A 24,351-nucleotide genomic window follows, 5' to 3' on the forward strand; every position below is an offset into this window, starting at 1 on the left:
GTTTTTCCTCTCTTTAAAAATTAGGGTTTGCAGAAGATGCAGAGATTAAACAAATGACTGCACAGGATGATATTTAGTTACCATTTTGGTAGGTGCTATGAAGGGGAAGGACAGGAGCACATTTTTTTTTTTAGCTTCTGTTGCCATAACAAAAACCTCAAGATAACCAGTTTATAAAGAGAAAAGGTTCATTTTAGCTCAAAGTTTTGGAGGTTTCAGTCTATGATTCATTAGCTCCATTGCTCTGTGCCTGATTGGAGGTGATATCTCATGGTAGGAGCACGTGGAACCACAAAATTATTTATCACATGAACAGGAGGAAAACAAGAGAGTGAAAATGGTCCTGGGGTCCCACATGTTCTCAATGACCTACAGACCTTCCACTAGGTCACACCTCTTAAAGGTTGTACCCCTCCCAGTAGCACCATTCTAGGGATCAAGCCTTTGACATACAGGCCTTTGGGGAATATTCAGGGTCCAAGCAGGAGGGATAAAGAGTGACTGAGCTCAGTTCAGGTAGGTTCCCTGAGGCATATTCCAGAGGATGCAGCAGCCGTTGGATCAAACCTATGTATGGCTAGGAGTTAGCCAGGCAAGGGTGGAACGATAAAGAGAGGCACTCGTGTCTTGAGTTAGAGGCAGGCTCTAAAAAACCATCTGTGAGCACTTTTGGACCCAAACACAGTAGCACCTCATGTGAACATCTAGTTCAGCCATGTGATGAAAAAGGCTTTTGACATGTTTTCTTTTTTCATACTTTATTATATTAAAAACCTCATGTCTGTCATAATTAAATATGATGTAAATGACACAATTGTACTGCTTGATGGAAATGTACTCACCATTTACAAGCATAAGTGTACGTCTGCTTTCCTCTTCAAAATCAGATGGTCCTGGATGATTCTTATATTTGGACCTGTCATTTCTCTTCTAGATGACACTGGATTTGCAAGCTAAGAAATTTGTACAAGTTGTACATGATTCTAAAATAACCTGAGATACTGCCACCACAGGAGTCATCCTAGATTAATGTTCTCATCTGCCCATTTGCAATATAAACTAATTCTATCAGGAATAATTTTTTTTTTCTCTTGGTGGGCGTTTTTCCACTTCTTGTAGCCTGTGTGCTATCTAGCAGAGGGACACAGTGGGATTCTATACAGATATGTGAATTGGATTTGGAACAGTTATAAAGGTGTTGGTTTAGATGCACTCTTTATTTTGAAGGCACCATTAGGAAGCTGACTTTTTATTTCTTGCCATTGAGGTATTCGCTCATTCTCTCCTTCTGTGGATTCTCTTGTTACAGTGGGATGTTTGAAGACAGCACCTTCGTGTACATGATAGAGCCGCTGGAGCTGACTCATGACGAGGTGAGCCTGACTGCCATGGGATATCAGTTTCCATGTGGTGTTTCACTTTTTCAGCATCTCTGCCTTTGAGTAGTAAGAGAAAATGTAGATTTCAAAGTGTGCTTCTCCATATTACCTTATTTCTAACTTAGAAGGGTCCCATGAGTTTTGAAGCTTGCATTGCATGTGCTGTGCCCACATACCAATAAGGGATAATCAGAGGCATGCAACTAGGGTTTTCTGTAGCCCAGGCCAGTTTCTTCTAGTCCACCGTGAGATCAGGAGTCTTTTCGTTTTGCAGTAGCCCTGTTCCTGCAAAACGAAATGGTATCCAACTTCTCTCTCACAGTCTCCTTTAGATAATTGTGGTTCTAACCATGTACTTAATTTCTGCTCCCTGAAAATGAGGGAATTTGATTATATGATACAAAGTGTAAGTTTCAAGATAGGGAAGAAAATAATGTTTAGTCATGGGCACACCAGTGTGACCTAGATAAGAAATCACATAATCTTGGTCATGTGGCTCACTAATAGAATGTGACCAAACCTAAAAGACATCAAATAGTGTATGGAGGGTGTTACTACTTGCTGGGAACTATTTTAGGTGTTAGGGATACATTAGTGATAAAATAGACATAGAACCTCAGCCTAATGGAGCTTCTAGTCTACAGGGGCAGATGGGAACACACAGGATGAACAAGTAATTACGTGTGGCATTTTAAATAATGATGCTTGCTAAGGAGAGAAAATGAAGCCAGGGAGAGAGGAGAGTTAAACATTATGTGCAGCGAGCAGGGAAGACCACATGGAGAAGGTGTTTTGAATAAAGACCTTAAGGAGATTGGAACATTCTAGGAGATGTGCAAATACAAAAGGCTGTGAAGCAGGAGTGAGCCTAATGTGTTCAGGGAGCTTTGGGGGACATGGTGAGGTTGGAGAGGACTGAATAGGGGAAGTGGCAGGAGGCCCTGAGAGGTAACAGTAGGGAAGTCAGATCAGTGAAGAGGACTAATAAAGGAAAAAAAATAATTTTTTGAGAATGACAGAGTCAGAATATTGCCGTCATTTGTTGGGGAGCAGAAAACATTTTTTTTTCTTAAAGTACACGGGAATATGGGGTACCTTCCAAATCTGAGGAAGAAAAGTTACTAAATTGTAAATGGTTGCTTGTTTGAATAAACTTGTATCATTTTTTTTTAACCTAGTTACTTTCAAAGTTACCAGATAGTAAAGAAAACGGAACCTAGATTAAGATATTTAGGTTAAGTAAAGTGTTATTCCCCTGACTCCATTTATAGACAAATAGTCCACATGCAGCAAAATTTTTGGACTCATTCAGGAAAAATAAAATCACTTTGATTTTTGGCTTTGATTAATGCCATCTTATCCTAAAAACAAAACCCCAAAGAACAAACAATCCAAAATAATAATTCTCTAAGCCTTAGAGTTTTAAAAATATGTAAATGAGATAATTTTACAATGCATCCCTAATAGGGTAATTTTGCAGATTCGTTGATTTAATAAATGTATGTTATGGTGCATGTTAAACTGCTGAAAAGGTTTGTGTGTATGTAAACTATGATTATCATAATGTTCAAAGAACTGCTTTCATGTTGTTAGGCCCATAATTATATAATACAGGAGCTGATTGTTACATGCTTATTATCTTCTCTTTTTGCCTGCCTTCCTACTGCCTGCCTTTTGTTCATGTAATGGTTTGTTCTCGTCCTCACCATGGGTAGAGGGAGAGGAACAGTGTTTGAAGCTTAAAAAATTGTGTTGCTGATCCAGTTGTGAATTTTATTACTCTAGATATCTTTTCACCTGTTATTAGAATCAAGTGTTTACTTGAATTTGGATTTCTTTTTTTTTTCCACATTTTTTTGTTTGTTCTTTTTAGATACACATGGCAGTGGAGTATATTTTAACCTATTATATATACATGGAGTATAATTTCCCATTTTTGTGGTTGTATTGGTGTGGAGTTACACCGGTCATATATTCATATGTGAACATGAGAAAGTTATGTCCAATTCATTCTACTGTCCTTCCTATTCCTATTCTCACTCCCTTCCCTTCATTCCCCTCTGTCTAATCCAATGAACTTCTGTTCTTTCTGCCCACCTGCCCTTATTGTGTGTTAGCATCCGATTATCAGAGAGAACATTCAGCCTTTGGTTTTTTGGGGATTGGCTTATTTCACTTAGCATGATAGTCTCCACTTCCACCCATTTACTGGCAAATGCTATAATTTCGTTCTTCTTTATGGCTGAGTAATATTGAATTTGGATTTCTTTTCTTTTTTTGGGGGGTGGTACTGGGGATTGAACTCAGAGGTACTTGACCACTGAGCTACATCTCATCCCTATTTTGTATTTTATTTAGAGTCAGGGTCTCACTGAGTTGCTTAGTGCCTGCCTGTTGCTGAGGCTAGCTGTAAACTTGCTATCCTCCTGACTCAGCCTGCCATGCCACTGGATTACAGGCATGTGCCACCACACCCAGTGAATTTGGATTTCTTTATGTCCATATTATTTTTATTAATTTTACTATGCTTTGTAATAAGTGATACAGAAAGAATATTTCCATTGGAAATTCATGTTCTATCACAAGGAAAGTATAATTAGTAAAATTCTTCATTATTTTCTTTTATGTAATCTGTGAAGAAGGCTCTCCTTTATAAATATTTTTCTGATTATTAAATTAATATAGGAAATTTGGAAAAGCAAAGGAAATACTTAATTAAATAGTATCTATCCATCCTCAAAGATAACTTATCTTTATTTTTCTGTATAGATTTGTCCTATTTTTCAATGATATATTTCCAAACTTTTAAAAATAAATTGATTGGATAATGGTGATGATGATGATGATTGTTGCTGTTGCCCTTTCTGGGACCCAACCCAGGGCCTCACCCTCTGCCACTGAGCTACATTCCCAGCCTTTGGATCATTATTTTATAATATAATTTAACTCAAAGTATCTCTGAGTCTCAATATCTTTACTTGTTAAATAAGGATAAAATATATACTATGTGTTCTTGTTAGGAATAAATTAGGTAATATGTACTTAAATATTGCCTGGCACCTACTATCGTCTCAGTAATGAAAGCTGTGTTAGTCAGCTTTTTGTCACTGGGACCAAAATACCCAACAAGAACAGCTTAGGGAGGGAAAATTTATTTTGGCTTATGGTTCTAGAGGTTTAGTCTATGGTTGGCCAACTCTATTACTCTGATGAGATTGAACATCATGGCGGAAGGGAGCGATAAAAGAGCTCAATTCATCGCAGCCAAAAAGCAGAGGGATGGGAAAGGGCCACAGGGAAGCTGACCTCTTCTAGGGCATGGCCCCACTCTCCTACCTCCTCTAGACACACCCTACAGGCCTACAGTTACCACCCACTCCATGCCAGCTAGGATGGACCCATTAGGTGGCAGCACTCCTAATCCAGTTATTTCACCTCCAGGCATTCCTGCAATTAATGCACAAGCTTTTGGGGGACACTACATATCCAAGCCATAACAAAAGCTAATAGTAATAGTAATGGTAATAAATCATTCATAAAAGTGTAATTTATAGGCCAAACGACATGAGTATTTTCAAGGTTTCTGATAGACATTGTTAAATTTTCTCTGAAACTATGATACCAATTTCCTTCCACAAACAATGTGTAAAGAATGCTTTTTCCTTGCAACAGTAATTAACTATGGATATGACGATTTTTAAATCTTTACTAACTTGATGGTAAAAATTGGCATATCATTCATTTTAAATTTAGGTTTTAAAAGAATATTAAAATACTTAACATTCAGCAGTTTCATATGTTTATTGACCCTTTGCGTTTATTTCTTGAGAATTTCCTACTCATAGCTTTGAAGAAGGTAAGGCTTAAAAAATAGCTAATAAAGCTCTGCTTTTATCTAAACAGGGGTATTGGAAGATGCTTTATTTTATTTAAAATTACCATTTCAATGAGACATATACTTTTCATTTTTGATAGCTTAAAGTTTGACATACATGTTTCTGTTTTAGGAAGGACATCAGAGAAAGTTCTCACACCATTCCATAATAACTTGTTCACATCTTACTTTTTTTATTGCCTACCATTGTTTTCATTTCAGAAAAGCACAGGTCGACCACATATCATCCAGAAAACCTTGGCGGGACAATATTCCAAGCAAATGAAGAATCTCAGTAAGTTTTAATTAAAATAGCCATCCTAGTTTATGTGGTTGGAGCTGTGACTTGGTGGAACTCTGCAGACACGCAGGCCAGACACGCAGGCTTGCTGGAAAGTGGAATTACTCTGAGTTCTGGGGGTGAGACTGTGGAAGGCAGTGGAGTGAACCGAGAGTCATTTTGATGGAAAAACTGAAATATAAACCCCTGGGGTAAAACTGCACTGGCAACCAGAGAATGTGATCGAACTGAGAAAAGAGATTCACACCAAGACCCATCCTTAAATTTTCCTAATGTGTATCTCTTTGTCCAACTCTTATCACCTCCCTCTTAGGCGCTGCTTCTGAGGCATCGTGAGCGTGCTCATGTTGGCAGAGGCTGCTTTTGAATTTGTGGGGTTACGTGATGCTATTCCTGTATATTAGTGTCAGAAGTCTTTAATAATTTATGCAAAAGCGTATGTCATACATTATGTTTAATTCTAAAATGAATGAAGCATAGTAAAATTCTCTCAGATGTTCAGATATTATCATGTGGTTGTAGGCCAAATATATATTTCTAGTGAATCTTGAACACCCTGTTTTTCATGATGTTTGGAAAAAAACACATGTTTGAACTCTCTTTTTGGCCATGAGGGTGTGAAATTTGTAATGAACAGTGTACTCTTTTTCTTCTTAGTTTATCCCATTTTTTTTGTGATGACTTATGAAGCTGCTCTTCCTTCACATATTTTGAAAACATCCACTGGAATGCAGCCAAGCACAATTTTGGTGTTCATTTTTCTCTTACACAGGTACAGAAAGCAACGACCAGTGGCCCCTTCTGTCTGAATTACAGTGGCTGAAAAGGAGGAAGAGAGCCGTGAATGTGAGTGTGACTTTGAGCCACTCGTGGGGCTGTCTACCTTAGGTTGTGCGCCTGTCCTGTGCAGTAGCTGTGTCCCTAGAACAGTTTTGATTTGGGAAATTTTCTCTTCAAAGCAAAACACGAAGGAGAAAACCCCATGACTTAAGCCTTATCAGCACATTGCTTTTTATATATCCCTCCCTGTTAGTGATTCAAACTGATTTGTGTCCTGTGAACCCCCGATGTTATATAAATGTATTGGCTTTGCTCTATTTCAAAGTATCTTCTAAGGAACATCATAGTATTTTTTTTTTTCTGTTGAAGGTACAGGAGGATTTCTTGCAGGTTGGGCTGGAGGTGATATGGCTTATATAGCATCACATAAAACATTTTTGTGAACAAAAATGCAGGAAGAGTTAGGTTTTGAAACATTGTCTAATTATGTTTATATGTATTTCTTACAAATTAAGAACTTAGTTATACCAAACTTTGAAGCTGGATGTATTTTTTTCAGAAAAGAATGGAATGAATCTATTTGAACACTAGTGATAAGACAGTTACTAAATAATTACATGATGAACAACTATTGTATACCTCACACATATTGATAAATATAGAGGGGTTTTGTATCTGAAATTATGTTCCTCGTCTTTTTCATAATAGATTAGAAAGCCATAATGACGGGGACTGTTTAGTAATTACATGGTGGGTGCCATGTAACCGAGAATTAATTCCACAGCTTATAGATTGCATGGTAATTTACTAGATAACTTAATGGGTAATTATAGTGAAAATTGCACATTTTAGATAACGTTTTCCTGAATGAATTTTTTTTTGTGAAAAAATTAGACCACCAGCCCTCAAAAACTTAGTTCAAGGTTAAAGCCTTTCTTTTATGAGCCTGTGTTGGTATTATGGTGATTATATATACACACTTTTTATTCTTAGAAATTTCTTTGTAGTTACTCTCGAAGAGGCTGTTGGCAGTAGCATTTTATATAGGCTTTGCTTTCCCTATGGTCTACCACTTAATTGATCAATGACTGTGTATGAAAAATAAATAAGTCTAAATGAGGGCTTACTCTTAAAAGATTTTCTGGCAATAATTAAAATTTAGAAGAATTTAGAATACAATGATTTTCAATGTTTGTTCCTTCCAGAAGTTGTGTCATTAAGAACTGGTACATTATTATTAGAATTGTACTCCAGAGAAGCTAATGTTTCTGTTTATCTAAATAGATACTGTTTCAGATATTCTGGGAGGTAATTATAATTTGTTATCCATATGAAATGAATTTTAAGTAGATTCTCTTTGACACTTTAAGTAGATTGAATATTTTTGATTACATTTTAATGCCAAAGAAATTGATAATTTATTAATTTTGATATAATTGTGCTATACATTATTGTATGGAATAATTTTGTATTTAAAGCCATCTTAAACTAAAATGGGCTCATGATAAGGAGAGACAGTGAAATATGGTTCCTTTCTGAATACTGGAGTGTTTAACAATTTTATAGTCACCTATAAAAATTTTTTTCCTTGACCAATTTCCAGATTTCTGATAGAGTTCTCTACAACTGAGCATTAGAGAAATTTTGTGTCAATCACTATTCTTATCAAATATTTTTATTTTTAACAGCCCTCTCGTGGTGTATTTGAAGAAATGAAATATTTGGAGCTTATGATAGTTAATGATCACAAAACGGTAAGAATACAGAATCACCAAGTTTTATACCCAATAGCTTACTTGAGACTGAGTACATTAAGTACTAAAACAAAGATATTTAGACATTTTACTTTTTTGGAGCATTAAAAGACTTGATTTCTTGGTATTTGGAGACACTGACTGGGTTTTATAGAATTTCCACAACTCTAAACTTTTCCTCTATTTCATAGTGATTATAATGGATAGATTTAGCTATTTGACATCTTTCATTTGACTTTATTAAAAAGTCTCCTTCCTGCTGGGCGTGGTGGTGCAAACCTATAATCCCAGTGGCTAGGGCGGCTGAGGCAGGAGGATGGCGAGTTCAAAGCCAGCCTCAGCAAAAGCAAGGAACTAAGCAACTCAGTGAGACTCTGTCTCTAAATAAAATACAAAATAGGGCTGGAGATGTGGCTCAGTGGTTGAATGCTCCTGAGTTCAATCTCTGGTACCAAAAAAAAAAAAGTCTCATTTCCTACTTCATCTATGCCTTTGAACACTGCTTTCTATTCTATTTCTTGCCTTTGTTCTGCTAATGTGTTATTTTTAGCTTATTATTTGTGAATAAATGTAATAAATAAGCAAGTATAATAAAGGTCTATCTAAAGAGACTATCTGAACCAATGAATTATTTCACTGAACAATGGAAAGCTGAATAATCTCTATTGTTAGCTCTGTGGAAGTACAGTATCTTTCGATGTGTCATTTCAGTAACACTTAAAGGAAATATGAGAAACAACCATCACTCTCCATTTACCTCTCTTCAGATTGAAGTCAAAACTCTTAACTGTACTCTACCTAACCATTTCCTTGATAAAATGCCTGGGTGAAAGCCCAGGACTCGTGGAAGACCCTCTAGGGTGCTATGTCCAATACTAGTGGTATGTGATAAATTGTAACACCCAGTTCTCGGGCAAAAAGCACTGATTTAGATAACATTTGCTGATCTCCATAATGTAAATAAATAGTCAGACTTTGGTTGATTTCAGGCTACCAAGGTGAGATCATTAATTGAAGGGAGCTGGGAGAGGTTGGGTCCAGGTGGCTCTTGTGTGTTGCTGGGTGCTGGCGTCAGCACTACTCCATACTCCCCTAACTGTTTAGGCCACTGTTATTTCTGTCATAGTTATGTAATTTAATTCTAAAAATTGCATATGTTAAGAGTACTTGTTTTTATGAAAATGAAGTTGCCTTTATGGAAAGACTTTATAAAGATGAGAATCTTTTTAAAAATGTTTGAAAGTCAGATACGGGTAAAAACCTTGTAAAAGGTAGGAACAAAAATTCAGATTGCTTTGCACATATATTTAAGTCTTTATTTTACTCTAACTAAAACCAATGTTAGATTGGTAGATTATATGATAATGTTGTTTCTCGCTAAAGTGACAACTTGAAGTTCCAATTAGTAGACCCTACTTGAGAACTCCTTAAAGCTTGTATTTTTAAAAAATGACTTATATTTAAACTTTTGGGTCTCCTATTTAATGGATGTTTAAATTAATTATCAAATAACAATTCAGTTGTATTGAATATGAAGCTTTCCATAGAATTTCTCTTAGTTTTGTATGTGGATTTATTTTCTATGCCAGTAGGCTTTAAATACATTGCTTTGAGATATGACAGTTAAGAAGCAGAATTTGGGCCTGGGATTGTGGCTCAGTGATAGAGCACTTGGCTAGCATGCATGAGGAACTGGGTTCAATTCTTAGCACCACATACAAATAAATAAAATAAAGGTCCATCAACAACTTAAAAAAATTAAAAAAAGAGAGAATCAGAATTTATCAGACTTACGTACAATTCAGAAGTGGTCTTCCCTGGTGAGAAGGAAAACCAGATATGTAGGCAGTGATTTCAGGTAATATAGACTAAAATATGAACTTCTGTAGGACCTTAACAAGGTAATCTTCTCATCTGATTATTTTTATTGATTGGAATATTGAGATTTTTTTTCCAGCAACTTCTCAAATCTGAGCACTGTGGCATGTTTTTTGAACTTATGGCTTTAGAAGCCTATGCTTGCCAGCCACAGTAGTGCATGCCTATAATTCTAGTGACTCTGGAGACTGAGGCAGGAGGATCACAAGTTCAAGGCCAGCCTCAGTAATTTAGTGAGAGCCTAAACTACCATTTACTAAACAGCAAGAACCTGTGTCAAAATAAAAAAAGGGTAGCTGGGGATGTAGCTCAATCTTCTGCTACCTTCCACCTGCCAACAAAAAGCCTAAGTTTTCCCTAAAGCCCCATTATGCAAATACTTTTAAAGCAGTGTATATAATAATTAAAATGTATGTAATTCCTTTTATTGTACAAAGTACATTCCTAAATAATCAATAATCTATGTGATCGGTTCTCAAACCTTGACTTGCAATTCCAAATCTTTTGTTCTACCATACTATGTAAAAAAGTACATAGAGTAGCTTCTGTCAATCAGAGAGTAGCTTTCAGTAACTCTACAACATAGAAAACTTAAAAAACGTTTAGATATTGTATATATTAAATTTATTCATTTAGTTTTTGAGGTGCTGGGAATTGATCCCTGAACCTAGTGCATGCCCTCAGTTGCACTACGCCACTGAGCTATGACCCTAGCTGCCCTGAATTTATTTTTTTCATCTTTTAAAATGTTGAACATTTGTATACTCTTATCTTTTTTATTTATAATTTTTTAGTTGGACCCAATACCTTTATTTTATTTATTTATATGTGATGCTGAAGAGAGAACCTAGTGCTTTGCACATGCTAGGCGAGCATTCTACCACTGAATCACAACCCCAGCCCCTATATAATCTTATCTTTATCTTACATGTAATGAAATAGCACTCTTCTTAAAATGTTGCTCTATACATAGAAAACTTCTGTAGAGTATATTGTATATTCTGTGATAAAGTTACCTTTTACGGCTATCACTTTTTTTTTTGTTCAAAATTCAAATTTTTACCAATAAATATTGGTAATTCATCTTATTTTAATTATTATTAAAAGGATAAAAGCTGAAAATTGAATATTTTCATGAATATTTTCTAAAAATATTTTCTTGGTTGTAAATGGAAACAATACCTTTGTTATAGTTACTTTTATGTGGCACTGAAGATTGAACCCAGGGACTCACACATGCTGGGCGAGCACTCTGCCACTGAGCCACAACCCTAGCCTCTGTTTATCTGTTTTTAAAACTAGAAATAAAGAACTGTAATGTGAACTGATATATAGAGGAAATACATGTTAATTTTTTTTCAAAGCTTCTGGTTTGGGGTGGAAATAATACCTGAGGTAGAAAGAAATTACTTAAGATGTTTTCTATTCTTTAAAGAAATATTACTTCTAGAATAACAAAACTAAATATTATTCTTTTTCTTCAAGAACATTACATTCTACTGTAATTCTACATTTGATAGTCCCAAATGAGTGTGTCATTTTATAAAAATATTTTTCTTTTTAGAAAAAGATCCTTTTTTGAGGTGAAAATAGTTTTTAAATATGATTGCCACAAAGAGGTAGTAAATTAAAAAAAACATGGATTGGAGTACTTAAATTCCCATGTTGAAAGTGAAATTGAAGCAGAATATCTGATCCATCTATTTTTTAATGTCTAGAGATTTGCCATTGGGATTTAGAATAATCATCCCACGGAAAACACTCATCTTACAATGTTTACTGTGTGAGGCAGCAGTTACCTGATAACTCTTACCTTAGGGTTGAAAATAAGTTTGAATTTAAATTTTTTTCAAAAGGCAAATCTCTTAAGGTTTCATTTGTTCAGGAAGTAAAAGCAAATTTACCAGTTTAAATGTAAATTGTTTTCAGTGATCTGAAAACGTGAAGGTACATTTTATCATAATAGGAGACTGAACATTTTTCTTTATTTGCGAAATTAGTTCTCATTCATGCAGGAAATAGAAACATTTTGCCTATATTTGCATTCAAGCTTACCTCTAATTCACAGTAACCTAATATTGACTGCCTGAAAAATGTACATATCTTATTTGGAGCAGGCATCACGCTATCAGAGGCTTTCAATTAGAAAGAAAAATCCATCAATTTCGTAGAAAGCATCTTAGTACCTGGATGGTGGAACCTAATTTGTGCCAATTACAGCTTTGATAAGAGTCTATAAACATCTCTTTGAACCACTTAAACTAAAACTAAATATTACAAACCCTATTCTAAGAGAAAATTGGTTGAGTTATTTTAAAGTGCATGAAAATCAAGTGTTTTGCTTCCATTTTTTTTTTTTTTTGCTGTATTCTTAAGTGGGAGCCAATAAGTGCAAATGGGTGATAATAATTCAAATATTTTTTAATGTATACCTCATTTAGTTTTCCCTACTTTAAAAGCACCATAATTTATATGCACCTAAAAATTACAAATTCTCATCAGTAATTATGATTTGTTGGGAATATATATGAACTATTTAAAAATAATTGTTAACTGAACAAATTTATCTCCTGTCTTAACCTGGAGTGGGCTTTGAATTTCAACCATGTGGTCTTAGATGAGTTATTTGGGGATAATAAAATTACTTTCATAGAGTTTTTTTTAAAATTTATTTAAAATTTTTGTTTTTAGTTGTAGTTGGACACAATACCTTTATTTATTTATTTATATGTGGTACTGAGGATCAAACCCAGGGCCTCGCACGTGCTAGGCGAGTGCTCTACCACTGAGCCACAACTTCAGCCCCCTTTTGTAGAGTTTTGAGGAGCAAATAATGGTTGTAGGAGAAACTCTTATCATAGTTCCTAATAAATTCTAGGTGCTCAATTAAGTAGTGCTTTGGGTTAATAAATCTAGTGGTCACTGTTCTATCTTTATTTTACTCCCTCAGCAACATTAGACAAAATTACTCTCTTTTATTGAGACATTTTCTTCCTCTCTTGTCGTCTATGACATGACAGCTCTTCTACCTCAGTGGCCATTTCTTTTAAATCTGACTCCTAGAATCATGGGAGTGCCCCAAGGCTAGGTTCAGAGCTCCCATTCCCTACTCCCTGAGTGACAACTTCTAGCCTCAAGGCTTTAAATAGTATCATGACTTTAAATTCTTAACTCTCTACTTTATATTTCTAGCCTTCTGAATTCCATGCTCCTGCATCCAACTGCCTGCTTGACATTTGTACTTCAATATTGAGTAGGCATCGCCCATTTAACACCTCTCAACCACAACCTGAAGGGTTTATATGTGTCCACTGCAAATTCCAGTGTCAAAAACTTAATCCCAATATTCACGTGTCAGTGGTATTTGGAGGTAGGGCCTTTGGGAAGCAGTTAGGGGTTAAGTGAAGTCATGAGGGCTGCCCCCTCCCCCAATGGCATTAATGGCTTCCTAAGATGGGGTAAAGGGACTGGAGCTGGTGTGCTTTCTCTCTCACCATGTGGTGTCCTCTGTCATTATGATGTAGCAACAAGGCTCTCACCAGATGACGGACAGGTGCAGGAACCACGTGCTCAGGAAGTCTTTCTTCTCTCTACATCAACTCATGCATTTAGTTGGACCACAGAACAAAGACTAGTTTCCTAACCCTAAACTTCTCTTTCCTACTTTCATTATCTAAAAAAAACAAAAAACAAAAAAACCAAAAAAAAAAAAACCAAAAAAACCTTTTAAATTGGTTCTTCTTAGTTATGCATGACAATAGAATTCATTTTGATAAAATTATATAGGTAATGTCTTATTCTAATTAGGAACCCATTCTTGTGGGTGGGGACACAGTGGTGGGATTCACCTAGGCGTTTGCTATCACAGTTTCCCATCTATTCAGGTTCACAGCCTGTGCCCCCTTTTCTTCCTGTCCTGACTCCCTGCAGGTCTTGGCATTTCTGCCTTCATAATGCTTCTCAAGGTCATCTACTTCTCTCTGCTGCTGTCTGCTTTCATTACTTTTTATCTGGACCATTGCAGGTGAAAAGGGGACCGTTTCTCCAAAGCTCCCTCTGCTTCCATTCTTGATCTTCTCTAATTCACTCATCACACAGCAGGTTGAGTGATCTTTCTCAAAAGAAAACCAGAAACTTGAAAAATTACAAATAAGAAATAAATGGAAAAAACATGGTGTTGGTAGATTTTAAAAAGACCTTATTGGGGCTGGAGTTGTGGCTCAGCTGTAGAGAGCTCACCTAGCACATGCAAGGCCCTGGGTTCGATCCTCAGCACTACATAAAAATAAATAAATTATATATATATATATATAATATATATATACCCACACACCTTAGTAGTGTTTTAAACTTGCAAGTCATGTTTTCTATGACCATTATGCTATAAAAAAGATATCTCTAAAATGGATACATTGATATTCAGAGCAAGATAAAATTCTTCTTAACAGGTATGTAACACCACTGCTTTAGAATAGGTGTCACCTAATATTTTTCTGTTCTTTACATGACATATGCTATTTAGCCTCAAGATTTTTTTGAAGTCTGCAATTCATTAGCTTTTAGTAACTTCACATTGTGTGTAATCACCACTCTGTGTAGTTCTAACACATTTTCATCATCTCAAAGGATCTTAATATTGAGACTTTTCCTTTTACTCTTAAAAGGTATTTTTGAAAAATTTCAGCTTGTAGAATCTGCTAGGCAACTTAAAATGGCAAGCTATTTATAAAAATTTCTTTATACTAATTTGAAGTTTAAATCTGCTAAGATGTTTGAAAAAATTTTAGATGAATGTGATATTTTATTACCCACTTATGTGCATACATTGAAACTTATTTTTAAAAGAATGCAATGAGACAATTTGGGCCCCATTGTGATACACAGTGGTAGTAATAACATGAACAATAGTAGCAATATTATACCAGTAGTTATGAATTAATGAATGCTACCTATAGCGATATATGAATCAACTTATTACACATTAATCATGCAGCCTCTGTGTTCCCAGTATTCTAAAAATAGGCATCAGATTTAATTTAAAAACACTTAGCCATACCTTTTTGTGGTTGTTATTGTTTCAAAACCATAGTCACAGGAGTTGAAAGAGAAAGAAATCAAGGGGGGTCTGGCAAATCTGTACGGTAAAGGAGAAAAAAGAATATCATGATTTCCCAATGTGAAAATATTTTAAATCTTTATGAAAGACACATTATTTTCATCATTATAATTGAAGACAGGTTTAAAAGACTTGTGGTACAAATCTGAATTGGAGTTTTTAAGTATATGTGCAACGTATGTATATATGTTAAAGAAATATGTATTAAATATATGTATCCCCCCACCCCCCCACAGAGTTATAAGTTATGATGGCCTCATGGACCAGTAGAGGGCATGGTTTTCCCATGGCAGACCTCAGCTTTCCAGTGTCCTCTTAATGACCTGTCCAGCAAAGTGCACTACTCCTGGCTAAAAGCATAGACCTCCTGATGTTGTTGTAGAATGAGTCTATTAATTTGCTTTTCTTTATTTACTTTAATAATCGTAAACGGCCATCAGTGCACTTTACTTTTATGTCTCCTCTTGTCTGACGGCAAGCACTCAGAGGTGAAGGTTTCCTTTGGAGGTAACATTTCCTGTAGGATCCTGCTTTCCATGTCATGGGCACTGTCTGAGGTGCTGCATGAGGAATTTTCTTGATTCATGTGTGGCCTTGAGTGTTAGGTGAGGGAAATGACCAATGAAGACTACATATTTTGGTCTATGCCCTTTATAAACTGTGAAATGTCATTTCAGTGAAAACAAAGGGTTGAATTGGTAGACATGAAGACAATTAAAAATCTACTCTCAGGGATAAAGCTTCTCACACCTTTCCATCACCTAGAATATCCTGGTGGGTGTTTTAGAGTTTTATTGCCTAACACACACACACACACACACACACACACACACACACACAGAGAGAGAGAGAACCACCGTATTCAACCTGGCACAAACCAAATTTTGTATTTTTGATCCTCATTTTTACTATTGTTAAGACATTTCTGCTTTTATGGAATTTTGAAATCTATCATCAAATTATAATTTGGCAGTGACTGATTTGGACATCTTCTTCCCCTCCCCCCCCCCAGTATAAGAAGCATCGTTCTTCTCATGCACATACCAACAACTTTGCAAAATCTGTGGTCAACCTTGTGGATTCTGTAAGTACCCCAGTTTTCTTAAACCTATTTTAACGGAGATGGCACAGTTTATATCTCTATCTCTGTTTGCTGACTTGTTTTCTTAGCTATTTCCTGGGTAAAAGTAAAAATGCAATCATTAAGTTTGTCTGGCTGAGAAATTTTAGGGTAGTCTGCTTCAGAAGCAGTAGTGTTATCAGAGTTTCAGGGAGTTACTGAGTATTCTCAGAATTCCAAAGCTGCACTAGCATTGCTTCCTTTAAACCTCTATTTACTTATTTTTATTCATTATTATTCAAATTGTGTGTATTTATGGTGCAGTGTTATAATATGCTACATGTTTACAATGTGCAATGGTCAAATCAGGGTAGTTAGCATTTCTATCTCCTTAAACATGTAACTTTTTTTTTTCTTTAGCATGTAATAAATGTATAGTCTTGCTTCTAAGCAATATCTAAACCTTAGTATCACCAGAGTCTATAAGGGACAAAAAAACAATGGATAAAATTAGCTACCCTAAGGAGTAAAAATTATACTGACAAGTAGAACTTTGTTAATAACAGGTGGAGCTTTTCTATAATATGTGGCATTAGAAAAGAAGAACTAATAGATTGAGGCAGAGTGTGTTTGGAAAATATAGATAATAGAAAAAGAATTTTAAAGGGAACAAAATTTTTTTTCTTTTTTTTAATGGGTTGTTCACAACATTACAAAGCTCTTGACATATCATATTTCATACATTAGATTGAAGTGGGTTATGAACTCCCAATTTTACCCCAAATGCAGATTGCAGAATCACGTCAGTTACACATCCACAATTTTACATAATGCCCTATTAGTAACTGTTGTATTCTGCTACCTTTCCTATCCCCTACTATCCCCCCTCCCCTTCCCTCACATCTTCTCTCTCTACCCCATCTACTGTAATTCATTTCTCTCCTTGTTTATTTTCCCATTCCCCTCACAACCTCTTATATGTAATTTTGTATAGCAATGATGGTCTCCCTTCATTTCCATGCAATTTCCCTTTTCTATCTCTTTCCCTCCCATCTCATGTCTCTGTTTAAAGTTAATCTTTTCTTCCTGCTCTTCCTCCCTACTCTGTTCATAGTTGCTCTCATTATATCAAAGAAGACATTTGGTATTTGTTTTTTAGGGATTGGCTAGCTTCACTAAGCATAATCTGCTCTAGTGCCATCCATTTCCCTGCAAATTCCATGATTTTGTCATTTTTTAGTGCTGCGTAATACTCCATGGTGTATAAATGCCACATTTTTTTATCCATTCATCTATTGAAGGGCATCTGGGTTGGTTCCACAGTCTAGCTATTGTGAATTGTGCTGCTATGAACATCGATGTGGCAGTATCCCTGTAGCATGCTCTTTTAAGGTCTTCAGGGAATAGTCCGAGAAGGGCAATAGCAGGGTCAAATGGTGGTTCCATTAAAGGGAACAAATTTATTACCTTAGTATTCTCATTAGTGAAATGTTTCAGACTTTATTTCTAGATGACAGAATTAGGTGCAAGCCTCAAATAAAACTAATTTGAAATATATATATATATATATATATATATATATATATATATATTTTTTTTTTTTTTTTTTTCCTTGAAAGGCTTCTAATTCTTCAAATCCTTACTATTGATATGTTCCCCCCCACCCAGCCACCCCATTTTATGTTACAAAGAATGATTGTTAAGATTTTCTTCCTTTTTCTGCTTTGGGTAGGAACTCTGTAGAGCTGGATATTAAGCATTCTGTTCCAATGAATAATTCAATTTGACTCGCATACATTAAATACAGCATGCTACTTTATATATTGTAATGCAAAATGCTATTTTGTTCAGCTAAATGCATTTTTATCTGATATTTATTGTATGTTCCTTCTTAATAGTGAAAAAAATCTTTTATAACTTGCTGAGCATCTAAGTGATATTTATTGACTCCAAGGAGCTGCCTTCTTTTCTGCCTTTTAAACAAACTAAGAACCTCCAGCCATATGAATTCTCATAACATACATTATGCATACCTAGCTTATGTTATGTGCCTGGTGGCCACTGAGGAAATGAATAATATGAATGGATGTGCATAGAATGTATAATATAAAGTTAAGCTTGAACCTCTGAGAGCCAGTGTACACCTGGTCGATTAATTTTAATTTCAGGTCTTGTCAATCTTCTTAGAGGAAAGTTGTTAAGTGAAAATGAAAAAGAGAATCATAAACACATCATTTTCCCTGAAAAAGCTGTTTACTTGGTAGCAGGTCTTTGTTAGTCATTTCAGCATGACTGAACAGAGTCACATCTTGCAAAGTGTCAGTGCCATATAAGGTTGTGGAGCTGATGACTAATTTTTAAAAGACATTATGCTTAACTCAGTTTTGTGTAGAGTCGTGATAGCTTCAATTTGACAATGGCATCATGATGGTCCCCTTCAGTGTGTTCACAGATCACCCATTGTTTTCTTAATTCGTTGGCAAATAAGACAAAATGGAAGCACTCACTGAAGTTGCTTAATTGTGTGAGTTATTCCGTTTGGGGGCCAAATGTAGAGAGACAGAGGAGAAGGGTGACAGTCTAAATATTGGGAGTGATCCTCCCTGTGGCGAGGATGAGGTGGCTGATATAAATCTGATCTTTTCCTCTTCTGATCTCAGCTCTGTGATTGCTTCCCTGTATTATTTTACTTTTCATCTAACATGGCTCCAAGGACAAGCCAGCCACTGTTCGTTGGCCTGTTCCAATCCTGCAGGAGTAACTGGTTATATTACACTTAGAGTCACTCCGTCACACTCAGCCTGTTGCCTCCTACGAGGTTTGAAAGGAGATTTTTATGAACCCTGTTCTCAATTTATGTCCTGACTTTAGAATCTTGACATCCCTACACCTGACTTCTATACCCTCGTGAAATGCTAGGCCACCAAATGTACAGATCGGGTGGAAATAACCTTATATGAGATAAGGTGATGTGGGACTGACTTATATAGTTATTCTTTCTTTCCTTTTGCCCTTGGGAAAGAGAAAGGAAAAGCAGTTTCTCTGTGATGAGCTGATTCTGACCCCGTGTTCTCTCACCTCCCCCTTCCTGTCCTTCCGCTGACTCTGACTCACTGATCGTGCATGTTTGACCCAGTGTTTTCCTCCTGCACCTGTCCTGTTGTCTACCCTTAGATTTACAAGGAGCAGCTCAATACCAGGGTTGTCCTGGTGGCTGTAGAGACCTGGACTGAGAAGGATCATATTGACATCACCACCAATCCTGTGCAGATGCTCCATGAATTCTCCAAATACCGGCAGCGTATCAAGCAGCATGCTGACGCTGTGCACCTCATCTCGTATGTACCTGTTTAGGCTTCTGTTATAGTCTTCAGTTTGACCTTTGTCTTTATTCCTTTGTGGTGTCAGTTAAATTATGTATCAGGAAATAGTGACTTGAACAGGACTGCTGTTGGTGCCTCTCTCCATTATCTAGGAAGCATAGAGGTAGGATCCCAGTGCTGGTTCCATGGCCATAAGCTCTACCTTCAGAGCATATAATTTCCATCCTCAAGGTCAAGTCACAATCCAAGATGGCTGCAGGTGCTCCAGCCTTCCTTACGGGCGTTGAGTCAACTTTTGTAAAGGACATTTCCTGAAAGTTTGCATGCATCAATTTCACCAGCAAATCTTTTGCTAGATCTTAGTCACATGGCCAAAGAAGGCTAGGAAAAATGGTCTTTGATGAACCACCAAATAATATAATTGAGTTTCCTCACCAAGGAGGAGGAGTACTATGCTTTCTTTCTTCCTGTAACAAGCTGTTACCTTCCCTGCTTATAGTGAAGACAGTCTTCTAACATTCTTCCTAGAATCAAACCAACCAGTGTACTCCTTATTCCCCCGATCTTCACCCTTTATTTTCTTTTCTTTCAGTCTTTAATTATCAACTTATAATGATCAGTAATATTCTGTAGAACTACTAGATACTCTCTTCTAGAAAAGGATTCAGAGCTGTGGTCTGTTAATCTCTGTATCTTTAATTCCTGTGCTGGTACTTGATGCTTGCTTGGTGCTCAGTTAATGCTGGCTCAACTGAGATTGTTTTATACATCATAAAGGTATTTTGGCAACATAAGTTTAAAGTGTATTTAAAATACCGTTTTTATTTCCTAAGGAGGATGGTTTTTGGGGTGTTCAGTGTAGGAGAGCAGACAAGTTTAGGGAGCCATTATATGGGAGCCATTACATTGGTCTTCTAACAGCATTTTTTCTCTTAAGGCGCGTGACATTCCACTATAAGAGAAGCAGTCTGAGCTACTTCGGAGGTGTCTGTTCTCGCACAAGAGGGGTTGGTGTGAACGAGGTAAATTTTGTCAGTTTTCCTTAAGCAAAAATTTTTCTTTGCATATGCTCACTTTCTTCTTTAGGGCCAGTTTACATTCCTTCTCATGTTTGTTTTAAATTCTGGTGTTGAGACCGTGGCATGAGTGGCTTAGATTAATCCAAAATAGACAGTAGGATTCATGATGATATCCTTGGGGTATGATAATCATAGTTTTGCATACTTATCAGGTAAATGCAAGCTGAAAACCAGCTTGGGAGGTTTTAGGTGTCTATAGAGAAGATGTTAAATTTTTATAAGCTTTTTAATCCTTTTCTTATAATTTTTAAAGTTACAGTGTGCTCTTCTGTCCATGTTAGATTTAATTCATTTAAATCAAAGGATTTACAATAGTATTGTGGGTTTTTTTTCTCCCTATGCATATTTATTCATCTTTATGCCTTCTACCTTCCAACCTGTAGAATGAATCAAAACAAATATTTTCTTAATATCATTGTTTGTATTTTGATACCTTTATTTTTATAAAGAAGATTCATAGTTGGCCAAAGTACCTTCAAAAGCGTGACCAACTATATCTAAATTCTCATCAGTACTAGAATATGTTTTACCACGTTATCCCAATAGCCATCATTCAGTGGGGACCTCTCGCAACATAGTTGTACTAAGTTGAATTTATTCTTGGCTTGATATGGGCTGAGTCAGAGACTGGTTTTTTGGGACTTGTCATTATATTTCCATGATAGAGCTTGTTTTGAATGCCCTGAGAGTTTCTTCTTAGGAGGAAGGGACTTTTGCTTCTTGGGCCTAGTTGCAGGGAAGAAGTGAGAGGGAGCATAGGCCATCTTTAGATGTTGTGAGGTTCTGCATAGGGAGTTGAGATGATATGTGGTAACAATTAAGAAATAATAACTAGCTTTGTGCACTCTCTCAAATGTTTCCCACACACTTTCAACTCTGAAAAACAGTATGGTCTTCCAATGGCAGTGGCACAAGTATTATCACAGAGCCTGGCTCAAAACCTTGGAATCCAATGGGAACCTTCTAGCAGAAAGCCAAGTATGTACATTGACCTTCTCACTCACTTTTGTGGGCCATTCTTCTGTATAATGCATGTCTGGGCAATACATATTTTTCATTCTGAAGCCATTATAAGTTTACCTGTATCTCCATCCTCTAAAACATTTTTAAAACAAGCAACTTAAGATAATTCTTAATCTAGTCCCCAGCTGGTGTCCCAAGATGGACACTACTGCAACTAAACATGGTGGAGGAAGGGGAGGGGAGGAAGCATGGGGGCAGGAAAGATGGTGGAATGAGATGGACATCATTACCCTAGATGCATGTATGACTGCACATATGGTGCAGTGCTACTTCATGCACAACCAGAGAAATGAAAAGTTGTGTTCCATTTGTGTACAACGAATCAAAATGCATTGTGCTGTCATATATACCTAATTAGAATAAATAAGTAAATTTTAAAATAATTTTAAAAAGATAATTCTTAAATATATTTGGGTTATAGAAATTTCCTCTTAATAATCCGTAAATCATACTCAGTTGCTCAGGACTTGAGTTGGCTCTTTTTCACATTGCAGAACTGTTACAATTAGGAGTGATGGATACTCCCATTCTGAGTTCTAACCAGCTGAGTATAGACACAAGATGCTCAATAAAAATCCATCACCAGATTGGTAGTAGTATAGTTAGATTGGGAAATAGCTTACATCTAGAGTTAAAAAGGATCTCGCATTTAAACTTGAAATAAACTTACCTACCTAGTCACATCAGAAAAGTCGGAGAAAAAAAGGCTCCCCTAGACACAGCCTGTCCCAGGCCTTTTAAGCTTGGAGCAGGTGAGATAGAACAGAATTCTCTCTGTTGGGCAGGCAGGTCCAAGATAGAGTCCATACAGGGTCTCAGATCCTTTCAATTAAAAAACCAAGATGTTAGGCACCACTTTCTTCATCAATCAGATGCAAGACAGAAAGACAGGGCCGACTTACCCAGTGAGCTAAGTGTCTATGACCCGTCATCATTTTAAGGGCTCGGGAAAATGTCTAATGTCTTTTAAAATTATAATAAAGCCCAACCTGAATTATATTCCTTTTTCTACCAACAAAATAGTAAAATATAATTTTAATACTTTTTTTGTGGCAGAAGGCAAGTACCTATGGCCCACAAACGTCATAATTGGTCTCTCTTGTGGAAAGAGAGACCAGTGTGTTCACTCATATTCACTTAACTAGAAATTAAGTGGAATCCCCACTCCTCTGGGTAAATATGAGATACCAGGAATAAGAGGTCTTCCTTCCACCCCAACCTTCCCCCACAAAAAAAAGAAAAGGAAAAATCTACTGTAGCATTATATTATATTTTATACTTTTTTGGTCATTAATGCCTAATAGTATGAAAAAATGAAACAAAATATATATACCCATGTGCTTACTGAATCCTTTGATAGGTATCTTAAATATCAAGTACATGGTCATCACAGCTGTCTGGAGGCATTTTGCAAATCCCCATGAACTTTCTAATATCTTGCTCAAAGTATTTGCTTCTCCAAAGAAACACTCATTCCACATTAAAGGGATGTTTAGAATTTCATGAGCTGTCATGGAGACCTTAAAACCAGAAAGGTGTGTAACTAGATTTATGGCCTTGTTTAAAATCCTAGAGGCTGGTGTCAGGGTCAGCTGAGAATTATTACAGGGGTGGACAGGCCAAGGAAGTGGTTCATTCCTAACGTCCACCATGCTCCTTCCTGTCTACGGTTCTGTATTCTTTCATGAAAAATGTTTGTTTAGGTAGCTAGTTCCTGAGTTCTAAGCTTTGAGTTTAAAAAAAAAATCCATTTGGAAGTCTTTCTTTAAAAATATCATCACGATAGAAAAGAGAATAGAAAAAAATAAATGAAAAGAAGAGCCCATTTTAGTACCAGCATGTGGGTTTCTGATATGTATATTAAACTTATAATTGGTATTTAAGTGATTATGTGCGTGTCTGTTTAGACTGATCTCTTCTGCCAGACCTTTTAGCACAGTGTTCCTCAAGTCTCTGACCAATCCTGGCTTTGACTCAAGCAAATCAAATTCCCTGCTCTAATCACCAGTGTGACTTTGTTAGAAGCACTTCAGTGCTAATTCATTGTGTTCATGGAGAGCACACAAGCGCACAATCTCTGTGAACCCCAGAATCAGTCTGATAAAGACATAATTCCCATTTTAGAAGTGGAAATGCTGAGACCCAAGAATGACTAAGTCACCTGCCTATGGGACCCTCTCATGTGGTGGAACTTACACTAGATCTCAGGCTTTCCAGTCTCTAGAGCCCTTAGGGTACTTCTCACAATACATTGGAACTAGGAACCTAATTGAGTTGTCCAAGTGAGAAAAATAAAGAGAGGCATAGTTTTATTTCCTGCCAGGTGTTATCTTAGGCAGCAACCTGTGCTTCTGGAAAGGATAAGGAAATATTGCTTAAGTGAAATAAATTTTGTCCTGAGACTACCTACCCATTCTCAATCTATTGACATGGAATTGGTAATAAAGGATTTATGTAGGCACTGTAATACAAATTAAAGATGTGACTTTGTTGTTTCCCTTTTTCCTGTTCCATTGGACTAGAATGTGACTGCACAGAATCCTGGGGTGGCTGCATCATGGAGGAAACAGGGTAAGTTTTTACACGTGCATTTGACATAGGCCTTTTGCTAAAATTGCTACATGTAATCAGAGACACACTCTCTCAGTTACTGGTCTTTTAGGCTAAGCAGTTAGTGTAAATTCAATAATTAATTCTCTGATATTTTAAAGTGGTCAGTACTAATTCACTTTATATTTTAATTTTTAATTTAAGTTTGGTGATAAAAGTAAAATGTATTAGCTA

General features: G+C 36.3%; 1 protein-coding gene across 4 annotated transcripts in view; it reads left to right on the forward strand.

Annotated features, from left to right (window-relative positions):
- Window positions 1–24,351, forward strand: part of ADAM23 (ADAM metallopeptidase domain 23) — a 184,692-nt gene that overhangs the window by 94,650 nt on the left and 65,691 nt on the right. For all 4 annotated transcript variants that reach the window (XM_081261958.1, XM_081261960.1, XM_081261957.1 and 1 more), the window contains exons 6-14: window positions 1,310–1,373; window positions 5,476–5,548; window positions 6,327–6,400; window positions 8,023–8,088; window positions 16,095–16,166; window positions 19,317–19,480; window positions 20,403–20,487; window positions 21,432–21,522; window positions 24,090–24,138. In XM_081261958.1, the coding sequence (XP_081118084.1) occupies window positions 1,310–1,373; window positions 5,476–5,548; window positions 6,327–6,400; window positions 8,023–8,088; window positions 16,095–16,166; window positions 19,317–19,480; window positions 20,403–20,487; window positions 21,432–21,522; window positions 24,090–24,138 (738 nt within the window). The remainder of the gene's footprint in view (window positions 1–1,309; window positions 1,374–5,475; window positions 5,549–6,326; window positions 6,401–8,022; window positions 8,089–16,094; window positions 16,167–19,316; window positions 19,481–20,402; window positions 20,488–21,431; window positions 21,523–24,089; window positions 24,139–24,351) is intronic.

The sequence above is a fragment of the Spermophilus citellus genome (genome assembly GCF_964194105.1).
Source record: "Spermophilus citellus genome assembly, chromosome: 11".
In the NCBI taxonomy this organism is placed as follows: domain Eukaryota; kingdom Metazoa; phylum Chordata; class Mammalia; order Rodentia; family Sciuridae; genus Spermophilus; species Spermophilus citellus.